Here is a 13,425-nt window from a genome sequence, read left to right as displayed (position 1 = left end):
GTTGACATCTGTATCAGGTTCAGGGCCTGCTGTCAGTCGCTGCTCTCCTGGCTGTCCCACTTGTACTGACCTGTTTTCTGGCCCATCTGTGGCCTTGGCAGTACCCCCTGCCTTCCTGCCTCAGATCTGCCAGCACCATAACTTAGGGAGCTTGGAGCCCAGGAGGAGCAGTTGGGCTGTGTGCACGCTGCTGCAGGGGAGGCGAGCCTCCAGGGATGTCATGCTTGTCTGTGTCTTCTGAGCTCCACTTTCTCCCTAAGTCCCACGGCTACTGTTTCTGTAGTTGAAGTGGGTACAGCAGTCGTAGCCCGACCCATGGGTAAGTGGCTTCCAACCGGATGACTCATCACTTCAAGACCCTGGCTTAGAAGGTCCTTCCTTCAAGACCATGTTGTGCTACATGGCAGTTTGCATTTATGGAATTCAAATTCCCAGTGTACCTCCACCTCAGGTGTTTGTAAGATTGTTATAAAGTGTCTAAAATAAGCACACTTGCCTCTTTTTAAATTGTGATCGTAATTTGGTCTTTTTTTTTCTTAAAGATTTTATTTTTCCTTCTTTTGCCAGAGCCCCCCAGTACATAGTTGTGTATTTTTAGTTGTGGGTCCTTCTAGTTGTGGCATGTGGGATGCCCCCTTAGCATGGCTTGATGAGTGGTGCTAGGTCCATGCCCAGGATCCAAACCAGCGAAACCTTGGGCCGGCGAAACCCTGGGCAGCTGAAGCAGAGCTCGCAAACTTAACCACTCCGCCACAGGGCCGGCCCCTGTAATTTGGTTTTAATTTTACCTGAACATAAAAAGTGAACCTTCAATTTGGATTGATAAATGTGCTTTTTGTTTTATTTTGTTTCTTTGTTCGTTGAGTTGCTTTTAACTATGGGGCAGAGAAAGGTATCAGAATATTAGAGAAATTCGTCTTTTCAAGTTAAATCTTTTTTTGTGTGTGTGTGTTTTTTTTTTTTAATTGAGTTAATGATAGGTTACAATCTTGTGAAATTTCAGTTGTACATTAATGTTTGTCATTCGTGTTGTGGGTGCGCCACTTCACCCTTTGTGCCCACCCCCCACGGCACCTTTCCCCTGGTAGCCACTAATCTGTTCTCTTTGTCCACATTTCAAGTTAAATCTTTTACAAAGGTAGGAAAAACATTGTTGAGAGCTGTCATTTACTAAAAATGAGGAGTGATTAAATACAGTTTCAGAGTCTGTCTGATATGCTTTTCTGTTGGAAGCAGACTGTAAAAATCATCTTTGTGGGAATCTTTACATGATGTGATTACAAGCTCTGAAGCGAAAACCAAACTTCAGGGGCCAGCCCGGTGGCGTAGGAGTTAAGTTGATGTGCTCCAGTTCAGCAGCCCGGGGTTTGCAGGTTCAGATTCAGGGTGCAGACCTGCACACTGCTCATCAAGCCATGCTGTGGCGGTGTCCCACATACAAAATAGAGGATTGGCACAGATAGTAGCTCAGGGACCATCTTTCTCAAGAAAAAAAAAGAGAGAGGAAGATTGGCAACAAATGTTAGCTCAGGGCCAGTCTTCCTCACCAAAAAAACCAAAAAAACTGAAAAACAAACTTTAGAGAAGTGTTTCAGCGGTGTCATTGCCTTTATTTCTAAGCAGTGCTCTGCAGGTCTGACACCTAATATTTTTATTTTTTGCTTGTGAATTCCTTACAATCACAGGATTGCCAGATAAATATATCACCAAGGAGAAAATGTGTCCTCACAGAATGTTGTAAAATAGAATAGAATGAAAGCATGAAGAGTGATTTCCCGTGAGCTAAACGAGGGCTACCACCTGCCCACCCCCGCAGAGCCCACAGAATGGACCACATCCCCAGGGCCGCCCTCAGCCCCCGAAGCCATTTCACATGTGCCTGGGGATCCAAAATAGAGTGTCTGTAGGCTTGACCCACATTGGTGATTGTGACCTGCCTGTAATTCCTGGATCTAATTTTGGAATAGGAACTAGGCAGCGTATTTTTCCTTTATTTTTATTTGTTGTAGAAGATAATAGCAAACACAGTAGAAAAAAATCATTCACAACCCCTCTGCTCTAATAAACCAAGTATTTTCTTCTTTTTGATGTCATTGTTGGTCCTTGTAGCTATATACCACTTCATCAGTTTGTTGGTATCAGACCATTTGATATGCCTGGCAGGGTGGTCAGAGTAGCAATTTCTAGTCTTTGGAAATTGTGAGGCTCTTGATGTTGGCTGGTTTTGCTCACAGACATGTCCCCTTAACTCTCCTCTTCAGTTAAAGACATAAGCAATAACACTTTTTTTTAAGGTGTAACTTACATACAGTAAAATGCACTCATTCTAAGTGCACAATTCAGTGAGTTTGACAAATGTGCACACCTTGTAACCACCTCACAATCAAGGTAGAGACTATTTCCACCACCCTAGAGGGTTCCTCTGTCCTTTCTCAGATGGCCCCACACTCCAGCCCCAGACAACTGCTGATGTGCTTTCTGTCGCTGCAGATGAGTTGGCCTTTTCTAGAATTTCATATATGTGGAAGTGTACAGTAATAACTTTAGTTTTTATGTGATACATTTTAAGGTATTAGAAAAGTGCTGCAAATCATTAATCTGGAATTTTTCCAGAATGCTAGCCCAGTGTCCAATATTTGTCTTTCATGTTAAAGTCTTTAGAGTGTGAAGGATGAGAAAGATTCCATTTGCCATTTTTCTCTCTTCATAGTTTCCTATTAGTTTCTTTTTTTTAAAGATTTTTATTTTTCCTTCTTCTCACCAAAGCCCCCCAGTACATAGTTGTATATATTTTTAGTTGTGGGTCCTTCTAGTTGTGGCACGCGGGACGCCACCTCAGCATGGCTTGATGAGTGGCGTTAGGTCCGTGCCCAGGATCCAAACCGGTGAAACCCTGGGCCACCGCAGCAGAGCATGCAAACTTAACCACTGGGCCACAGGGCCAGCCCCTCCTATTAGTTTCTTGAATATTTTGATTTATCTAAAGACCAGGGATACATTTTTGTTAATTTAGTTTGGGGAATAGACGAATGCCGAAAACATCCCCTGTTTTATTGGCTTTCTGTATTTATCCAGGTTTGGAGTCCGAATGGGGGTGAAATGTCCTTTAAATTCTGTCCTGCAGATCTCTTCCCCGTTTTTCCTATAAAAACAAGACCCGTTCACATCTTGTAAATTGGCGATAATTAAGAGACCCGACAACACTGAGTGTTGGTGAGGGTCTGTAGCATCGGGTGCTCTCACACGTGCAGTCAAGTTCAAGGTGCTTGTTCCTGGGACCTGACAAGTCCACCTTCTGGGTAAGCCCTAAAAACTCGCAAACAGACAAAAGATGTGTACACGAGGCTGTCCACCTTATCAGATAGTTAGTGTCTGAACTAGCACATGACTGGAAACATTCTGAATGTCCATCAGCAGGCAAATGCATGGTAAATTATAGACCATCCATACAATGAAATTTTATAGAGCCATTGAGAGGAGTTATGCACTAGAGTTATGTGCCTCAGCGTAGGTGAATCTCACTAACATAATGTTGACTGAAAAAGGCAAACTGTAATATACATGTGCCTGGATATTCCTGTAAATTCCAAACCAATGTAAATGAATTCTGTATGTTGTTTAGGGAGACATATGTATGGAGTAATGTGTAAGGAAATGAGTGAGAATAAACACTAAACTTGGGATAGTGGTTGCCTCTGGAGGGTGGGGGTAGAGACAGGGGTGGGCTGGGAGGATGGGGAGAAACACACAGGGCTTCAGTGTCTAATGTTTGATTCCTTAAACAGAAAGAGTGCACACGGGTGTTCATTATGTTGTTATATGAATATCATCTGTAGGAAGGAGAAAAAAATAGCATTATGTTATTTGGGGCAATTACTCTAGACCAGGGGTCAGGAAACCTTTTCTGTAAGGGCCAGATGGTAAATATTTTAGACTTTGCAGGCTGTACTGTCTCTGAGGAGTTTCCCCAGAGGAAAACCGCTCAGCTCTGCCACGGTACCACATAAGCAGCCATAGACAGTGTGCAAACCAATGAGTGTGGCTGCGTTTCCATAAAACTTTACTTACAAACAACAGGGAGTGGGCTCAATTTGGCCCAAGGGCCAGGGTTTGCTGACCTCTGCTCTAGACCAGTGGTTCTTAAAATTTTTCCTCCTGGCTCCTTCCCCAGCTTCCCAGTGACCCAGGTCATGTTTTCATCTCTAATTGTTCATCACAGTTCACCAAGACACTCGAAATCTGGGAGGACTGGTATCCCAGGGAAGGTCCTAAGTGGCGGGGGGTCATTTTCAGTCCGTAAAACTGCAGCTCTGATCTTTAGACGGTCTTCAAGCTAAATCAGAACTGCCTACAGCTGCATTTTCCTGACTTTTCTTTTTCTCTCTTTGTTAACAAAACTTAAGTTTTCAATCTTGAATTCTATGAAACTGGCTTTTATTTGGGCTTTTGCAAAATATTTTTGGAGGTTGCCCCCACACGATTTTCATATTGAGTGTATGTGGAAGGAAGAAAATGATAACTGTGAGGTGAGGTGATGTTTCGGTTCACTAGCTTGATTGGGGGATCATTTCACAACATGTATGTGGATGAAAACATTACCTGTACACCTTAAACATATGCAGTGTTTTTTGTCAGTCATACCTCAGTAAAGCTTGGAAACAAGAAGAGTGTGCGTGGAAGGCAGCATGGAAGGGTTTCAGGAAACAAAGCAGCCTCTGCTGACAGGAGCGTGCCTTTGTTCCTAGGACGATTACATGGAGGCCTTGGCCAGGCTCCACCTCACAGTGACCCGGGCCTACAAGGTGAACACTGACATCAACTTCGAGGTGTTTATTCATAAAGTGGACGGTCTGTCAGATGACCACAAAATTGAAACCCAAAGAGATATTCACCAGAGGGCAAATGATGACCTTGCAGATGCTGGATTAGAAAAAATTCACCTCAGGTGAGAACAGAAACCCTTCAGGGGTCACAGTACTAGAGGGGAAAAAAGGAGGTTCGGGGTCCAAAGTCACCGTGAGTGGTTTGGCATGGGCTGTAATTTACCTTTGTTTTGTGCTGTAGACAATGGGATAGTATTTGGAAAGAGCAAGCTTTGCGTGTTGTAATTCTAACATTTGGGAAAGGCAGTGGGGTTTAAAAAGAATTTTTTTTAACAAATGGTCAAAGCTAAGGTTCTTCCCCCATATGAAAAACCGTAACATAAAACCCATGAACCTAATCCAGGAAGTTAGTCAATGCTGCAGTTTATAGTTCTTGTTAAATATGATAGTATCTATAATCGTAAGTAAAGGAGTACTCTGGAAATAATCCAAATAGAAATAAATACAGGAGAAGTCGACTGCTCTGTAAGTTTTTTGTGGGGTATATGCATCATTCATTTTGCAAATTAGAAAATAAAAAAATTAGACACTTCCGTATCAGTAATATGTCTGTCACTCTGAAGGCACGTGTAAAGATGATCTGGTGTGGACTCTTTTGCAGAATGTAAGGCAGCTGATATGGGCACATTTTGCTGCATTTTTTTTTTTTTTTTTTTGGAGTAAGATCAGCCCTGAGCTAACATCTGCTGCTAATCCTCCTCTTTTTGCTGAGGAAAACTGGCCCTGAGCTAACATCCCTGCCCATCTTCCTCTACTTTATATGTGGGATGCCTGCCACAGCATGGCTTGCCAAGCAGTGCCATATGCGCACCCAGGATCCGAACCGGCGAACCCCCGGCTGCTGAAGCAGAACATGCGCACTTAACCGCTGCACCACCCGACAGGCCCCCCTTTGGCTGCATTTTTAAATTTTCCAGTCCAGCTAGTCAGCAAAGAATGGGCACAGTTCTTGCTTTTTGGGAGTTGGGCAGGAATGGCTTGTTAAGACATGCTCATTTTGTACCGAGGTGGTTTCGAATTCTGAAGGAGGCTAGAATGTGTGTGTGAGAACTGGCGTAGCTGCAGAAGGCAGGGTACTGGTGTTAGGACGTAGCCTAAGCGACCTCTTCCTCAGTTAAAGGGAAAACATGCTGACATATTGTTTCCTCTTTCAGCTTTTATCTGACAAGCATATATGATCATTCAATATTTGAAGCTTTTAGTAAAGTGGTTCAGAAACTGATTCCGCAACTCCCCACCCTGGAGAATTTGCTAAACATCTTTATCTCAGTAAGTAAATAACACCGTCCTGTTAGAGTCACTGCAGACTTTAAGAATGACGTTGATCTTGTTTCTGCTTGCTCTTACAGCATTTCAAGGTCACTGAAGTATTACTTTTGAAGATTGCTCCTACATATTGTTTTAGGTCCTTTAAAATTTAACTCCTTAATGGATTTCTGTATTTCACTGGTATAATTGGAGGGTTTATTCAAGTTGTAGGCAATTGTGGGGACCTGGATTTGGCCACCCCAAGATATGTCTCTTTGGCATGAGGACTATTTGAGGCTGGTTTCTTTGCAGACAGGAAAGCAACTAAAAAGTAGAACTAAATCTCTATCTGTAAAGATATCCCCCTCTCTGTACCAGGAAGAAGAAAGGAGATGACCTTGTCTCTAGAAACTCTTAATCAATGGGGAAGGCAAGGACTTAAATCTGCATTTGTTTATTGTGCTTGTCTGGTAACCTCCTGTAACTGACTTCCCTCCCCCTCCCAACCTTGGCATTTCTGTAGGGATTAAGCATCTTTCCTTATGCTAGGAACTAATTGCTGCACTCACCTGTGACCACCCAGCTCAAGACAATAGATTTGCCTCCTGCTACGCCCTCTGCCCTCCGAGATAGCAGACCACTATCTGCTGTGTCCATCAAGCGCCATGCCCACAGGGCAATCTTGTGACTATTGTGGGAGGGACATTTCAGTCATATGTGAAATATCCTGTTTGGGGGTATATAACCACTCTGTGCACCCCACTTCTTCAGTGTCCTTTCTTCCTTTGGAAAGAAAGGCCCCGGGCCATGGTCCTCATAAAGCTTTGTTTAATTTTCTCTTGCTATTCTGTCTCATGTGAATTTAATTAGTTCTCTGGCCAGACGAACCCACTTTGGATAGAGGAAATGTCCTCCTCCCCATCACAATCATTCAATGTTAATAGAGTCCTACCAGAGGTAGGGAGCATAAAAGTTGGTTTTAGCTATGAGATATATACTGTTGAATATTTTTTTATGTGTTTATCCCTATGAATGATGTGCTGACAGAATGACTCCTAAAACGCGCCAGCTCTAGGCAGGCTCCACAAAGTAGAATTGGGGCAGACCTTGACGGTTTTATTCACATTTATCCTCACTGCACAATTTTGAGTTTGTTTAGATTTTTAAAATTTAGTTTTAATTTAAAATCAGTGAAATTAGTGTTTTTACTTGACCTTTTTCCTAACATTTCGAAGAGTCAGGAAACACTGCCCAATTTGTTTACCTAAAGTAAATAATTTATGATAATTGATTCTACTTTTCATTTCTCATGCAAGTCCGTTATAAAGAAGTTTCTGACAATGAGGCTTAAATTGTAATAAAATGGAACATCCTAAATTTTTATTAACTTAATTCTTGCTTGTTCATATTTTCCATTGATGATAGTGTATAATTTTATGTAACCATGACATGGTCTGAAATCAGCTGTCACTTTAAAGCAGCATCTTTTTGTTTCAGAATTCTGGAATTGAAAAGGCGTTTCTATTTGATGTGGTCAGTAAAATTTACATTGCGACTGATAGTACCCCAGTGGATATGCAGACCTATGAACTCTGCTGTGATATGATCGATGTGGTCATCGACATCTCTTGCATCTATGGGTAAGTAAAACTTTTGAAAGGCTACAATTGAGCCATACTTCTCTTTCATAACCTTTAAGACATTTTGCGTTTACTTATTGATTTTAATACTTTTGTTTTAAATGACTGAGATCTATAGATAAATATACCATTTAGCATGCAATAATGATAACAAAAATATTGAGTAAATGCCTGGCATTATGCTAATAATTTCATTGCATACATTATATCATTTAATTCTCCACACTATTTATTGAGGTGGGAATTACCAATCCCATTTTACAGATGGGGAAGCTGAGGTTGACTGGTTAAGCTTGAAACCCGGCTCAGACTGTCAATAAAACATGGAACTAGAATTTGAACTCAAGTCTAACTGGTTCCTGGTTCCTCTACTGAAAAATCTGTCATCATAACATCATAGACACTTGGGAGAGACTAATAGGATCCTTGAATTCTACATAAATATCTCATGTTAACAACAGTTCTATTATCTTCTTCATTACAGGAAATAACTGCTAGGTTGTTGGTTTTTTTTTTTAATATACTTCTGATTGTCTTCTATTGTGGCCAGCAGAGAATTAAAAAACTAAGCGAACGTTACCTATTTATTACTTTGGTCTTACATTCTTAGAAAACAGAACTTCCTGTACCCTTAAAATAATATAAAGTAAACAAGGAGTGGGAAAAATCGATTGTCATCAGACATAGAAACAACCCCACATAATTATAAATTTGCTGAATGGGTGTTGTACAGAGTGAATGGGTGTGAACTAGTTTGTCTGTCTTCTTCAGACCTCAGGTTGTTGCTGTCTGTTTGTACGGGATCTTACTTCCTCATCCAATCATTGATGAGGTAAAGTTTTTGTTCATCTTCCTCTTTACTCGCTGACCTGCCTTACACAGCCTCCCTTCAGCTTCTGTGAGAGTCTCAGTCTTGCCATTTCTCTCTTCCACTGGCTGAGAATCCTTTGCCCACTGGGTCAGATTCTCTCTGTTAACTGTTATACACACAGGTATGCACACGGTCCCTTCCATTATGAAATAGGAAAAGTGATACTTACTCACAGGAATGTAGTGAGGATGAAATATCACTAGGCTTGCCCTGGTAGACCCTGGATAAGTGAAGCTGCCATTCTTATTCTTATTATTATAAACACTGCTATCTGGCTTTAGAACTAGAGCTTATTTCCCAAGATTACTGCCCTGCAGTATTCTCTTGTTTTCAAACTGTGAGTGGATGACCTTGAAAGAGTCATGGCAGCTGAATGTACCCTGATTACGGTTTAGATTGCTCTCGCAATCAATGAACAGCACAATTAATCTGGCATATATTTCATGATATGCGTAATCATTATTTTGCCATATGGTAATTAGACATAAGTGGTAAGTTGTTCATGTGAATTATGTTAATCAGAGTTACTTTTACCCAGCTAAAACAAACACGGGGAGGGAGGGGCTGGGAGGAGGAGGAGGGAGCTGGGCCTTGCCGTCAGGTTGTTTTTTTGTGGCGGAGTGCAGTGTTCCCGGGAACCCACCCGGTTCAGTAAGAACCAGTCTGGGTCACAAGTGGGGCACGGTTCCTGGGTTTCATCAGCCTGTTTGCTGGAGCGGCAGTGCGCCAGCCCAGTTACCGGCAGGGGGCGGCCGGGGAAGCGCGCAGCGCCCGGGATGCAGGCGGCCCTGTGATTGGAGGTCTCGCTGCCAGTCGCAGCTGCCCGGTGCAGACCGGCAGCCCTAGAGTCGGTGACCTGGGTCTCAGTCGGTCTGCTCGGCAATCTCAGGTGGAGTCCTGCGACGGCCGGTCCGCTCTACGCATAGAAGCACATGCACGCTTTAAAATACGTTTCATCTTCTTGTGTTTCATTGCTTTGTAGGTGAAAACTGGAGGAGTAGAACATAGTTGTTGCAGTTGTAAAACCCAACCACTTTCTATCATTTTTTTGTTCTTGTTTGTGTTTCTACTCTGTTTATTGTTTACTTTTTTTCTGATTATGAAAGTAATACGTGCTCATTGCGGAAAATACATAAAAGTGTAAAGAATAAAATTAAAATAGGCCATAATATCATCACCTAGAGACAGTCACTATTAACATTTTTATGTATTTTATTCTTATTTCTGTGTGTAATTTTTAGGATCATGTGATCACTTTGTATATATAATTTTATATCCTGCTTTTTTCATTTAACATTATCACCTAAGATTTTTCCTTTGTTATTAAATGCTGTTAATAAACAACATTTAGTATCTATATATAGTATTATATTTACTTGGAAATTTTAAATGCAACTTTCTTCATTGGGTAAAAAATTTAAAATGTTTCAGTTTATTGTTCTCAGAACGTTACTTATAAGCAAGAGAAATTCAGTCTAAAAAACAGTAGCTAAAAATACTGCAAAGAAAGCTAAGAATTTTGCTAAAGCATCTTTAACATCTGAGATCCAACACTTCATATAGAGTTTTTCTTTAATGTTTTCACTGATTATAGTGAGTTGAATCCTTTTTTTAAAAAACTAACTTCCACAATTTACTTTTAAGTAGCCATGTACGTGCCAGTTTAAAATATTCTCAAAACTAAAAACCTACATTTCCTTAAATATACTCTGCAATTCAGACTTTTCATTTAATCTGGTTTGTCACCCTATCCTTGTGATATTTACAAGATTAAAAGCCTTAACACTGGGGCTGGCCTCGTGGCCGAGTGGTTGAGTTCGCGTGCTCTGCTGCAGGTGGCCCAGTGTTTCGTTGGTTCGAATCCTGGGCGCGGACATGGCACTGCTCATCGGGCCACACTGAGGCGGCGTCCCACATGCCACAACTAGAAGGACCCACAATGAAGAATATACAACTATGTACTGGGGGGCTTTGGGGAGAAAAAGGAAAATTTAAAAAAAAAAATCTTAAAAAAAAAAAAAAGCATTAACACTAGTGTGAGGTCCTGGCTCTACCCCCTCATCTTCTTTAACCAAGTTATGTTATTTTCTCCCAGCCATAGTTCCTCAATACTAGCTTGGAGGAATCTTGTGCCAGACAATGGCTAACGCATGCTAAGAACTAAGAATGGTGCCCGTCACATGGTAAATGTTTAGTAAATGCTGGCTCTTATTATATAAAAGTTATAAGGTTTAATACCTGCTGAATTATTATGCTGTATTAATACAATTTAGCACAATTCCAGTTAAGTCAAATTTCTGATCAATTATTCATAAATTTGGGAAGGAAAAATAAATCAAATGTATAAACAGTTTCAGATAAGGGAAAAAGGTACAGGGACGTGCTCTTTGCCTGTGAGGAAAGGATACATAACTCTTTGATTACATCAGTGTCTTCAGAGGGTTCAGTTTTCGTCATAATTGTAATAATAATAATAATGGTTAACATTCATTGTGCATTTTATGTGTTCTCAGTACTCTGCTCAGTGCTATATATGGATTATGTCATTGCATTAGGAAACTTTGAACTAATTACTGTTCGTGTATACAGAGGAGGAAATTGAGGCTCAAAGAATTTACTCAACTCACCCAAGCTCCCACAGTAAGTGAGAGCTGGGATTCAAACGTGAGTCATTGGTGTCTCACACCTTTGCTTAAATAGACCAATATGTCTATTTATCTTTTTATTTTGAAAACATTTCAAACCTATAGAAAATGTGCAAGCATAGTACAATGAATTCCTATATACTTTTCACTGGGATTCATCAATTTTTATCAATTTGTCATATTTGTCCTTCTTCCCTTTTTCTTTTTTTTTTTTTTTTCCCCTTTTTCTCCCCAAAGCCCCCCAGGTATATAGTTGTATATTCTTCGTCGTGGCATGTGGGACGCTGCCTCAGCATGGTTTGATGAGCAGTGCCATGTCCGCGCCCAGGATTCGAACCAACGAAACACTGGGCCGCCTGCAGCGGAGCGCAGGAACTTAACCACTCGGCCACGGGGCCAGCCCCTCTTTTTCTAATACATGTGTGTACTTGTTTTTGCTGAACCATTTGGGAGTCAGTTGCAGACATCATGATTCTTTGATCCTAGCTGCTTGAGCATCTATTTATTAAGAACAAGGACATTGTCTTACAGGACCATGGTTTAATGATCAGATTACGCACGTTTAACTTGGCTACTCTGTTTTCTCAAATATAGTCCATACTGAAATTTTACCGATGGTCCCAGTTCTGTCTTTTATAGCGGTTCTGTCCCCTGATCTGGAGTCTAGTCCAGCCTTTGGCTGTCAGGTTTCTTGAGGCTTCTTTCGTTTGGAACAGTTCTTCAGCCCATCTGGGGCTTTCATCAGAGCGTGCTTTTGACAGCCTGGCTATTCTGTCGTGAGAACACAAGAAGCCCTTGTGGGCTGCGGAGGGGAGAGAGCAGACTCCATCCCTCACCGGTTTTCCTCCGGCACCGGAGGGTTGCCTAGCTGCCGCAACAGCCACTCGTTGTGTCAGTGGGAAAGTGACTGCCATACACTGTGTGTATTCTTGTGATTGTGTGTTTCTGAGGTCTTTTGCTGAAGGCACTGTAAGTGTTAACTACTTATCGTTATGATTGTCATCCTGTGTGTTAAAGCTGCTCTCTGTCGCTGGGTTACATCGTTCTTTCTCGATGGTCAAATATGTTTTGGTTTCTGTCCCCATTTAGTCTCAAAGAAGATGGAGCAGGAACCCCCTATGACAAGGAATCAACAGCCATTATAAAGCTGAATAATACAACAGTTCTTTATTTAAAAGAGGTGACAAAGTTCCTGGCTCTTGTTTGCTTTGTCAGAGAGGAAAGCTTTGAAAGAAAAGGTAATTTTTTTGTGTGATTTAAATGAAGCGTTTCAATTCAGACAAATACTGCCTTTCCTGCTTGTTGAAGGTGGTGGGGACAGCAGTATCCTCCTGCGGTTTCCAGACTTCGGTCACAGGCCCCCTTGGCTGCTGCCCACATCAGTCGAGCTTTTGGAATCCGTGAAGCAGCCTGCCCCCTAGTGATGCAGCCTTGAGGTGGCCACAGAAGCAGGGGCTTGAGCTTTTCTGGGCGTGGAGCTGGCTGGGGCCTTATTGCCAGGCTGTAAAGTCTCCTACCAAGGGGAGGGCCCCCCAGCCGACAGTGAGGGCCGAGGACCTCCCTCTTGGTCCACACCTCTAGAAGGTCTTAGGGACTGGGTGACCTGTTACTTCCCCCCAACTAAAGGAGGGGATGACAGGACTCATACAACATTAAAGCTGGACAATATTAACTTCTGTTCAGCTTTCATACATTAAGTCCTCAAAACACAGGATGGCATCATGATTCCAAAGAGGGAAGACATGAATATACTTAACAAGGTCACCACATATCCTTTTAGGACCAAATTTGGTTTTATTTTAAAACAAAAGCAATTAACCTCATAAAGACACTCGTTTTTCCCCTACTATGTAAACTGGGAAATACCAGTTTACTGACAAGACTAGGGATTTTTTCTAGTAACTAGGGTATGATTTGCCAATTTTTTGGGTAAAAAAATTCCCAAGAAAGTGGCAATAGTAACATTTACTGAAAAAGTCTTTTTTTCCTTATAAGCAATACATGTTCGTTATAAAAATACTTTGAAAATTTAGGAAAGTATAAAGAACAAAATAAAACCACTCCATTTCACCATCTAGAGCTAACCCCATGTTAAATTTCTGGGCTTTTCTTTCTTCCTCCTTTCCTTCCTTCCTCCC

The 13,425-nt window shown here is 41.5% G+C and overlaps 1 protein-coding gene across 1 annotated transcript in view; it reads left to right on the top strand.

Moving 5' to 3' along the window:
- RRAGD (Ras related GTP binding D) overlaps window positions 1–13,425 on the top strand; it is a 50,485-nt gene that overhangs the window by 23,215 nt on the left and 13,845 nt on the right. Inside the window, exons 3-6 of the mRNA XM_070633599.1 lie at window positions 4,746–4,945; window positions 6,038–6,152; window positions 7,629–7,771; window positions 12,377–12,525. Of these exons, the coding sequence (XP_070489700.1) occupies window positions 4,746–4,945; window positions 6,038–6,152; window positions 7,629–7,771; window positions 12,377–12,525 (607 nt within the window). The remainder of the gene's footprint in view (window positions 1–4,745; window positions 4,946–6,037; window positions 6,153–7,628; window positions 7,772–12,376; window positions 12,526–13,425) is intronic.

Source organism: Equus przewalskii, chromosome 9 (assembly GCF_037783145.1).
Source record: "Equus przewalskii isolate Varuska chromosome 9, EquPr2, whole genome shotgun sequence".
In the NCBI taxonomy this organism is placed as follows: domain Eukaryota; kingdom Metazoa; phylum Chordata; class Mammalia; order Perissodactyla; family Equidae; genus Equus; species Equus przewalskii.
Note: the sequence above shows the minus strand (reverse complement) of the source record. Positions and strands in the feature narration are given on the sequence as shown.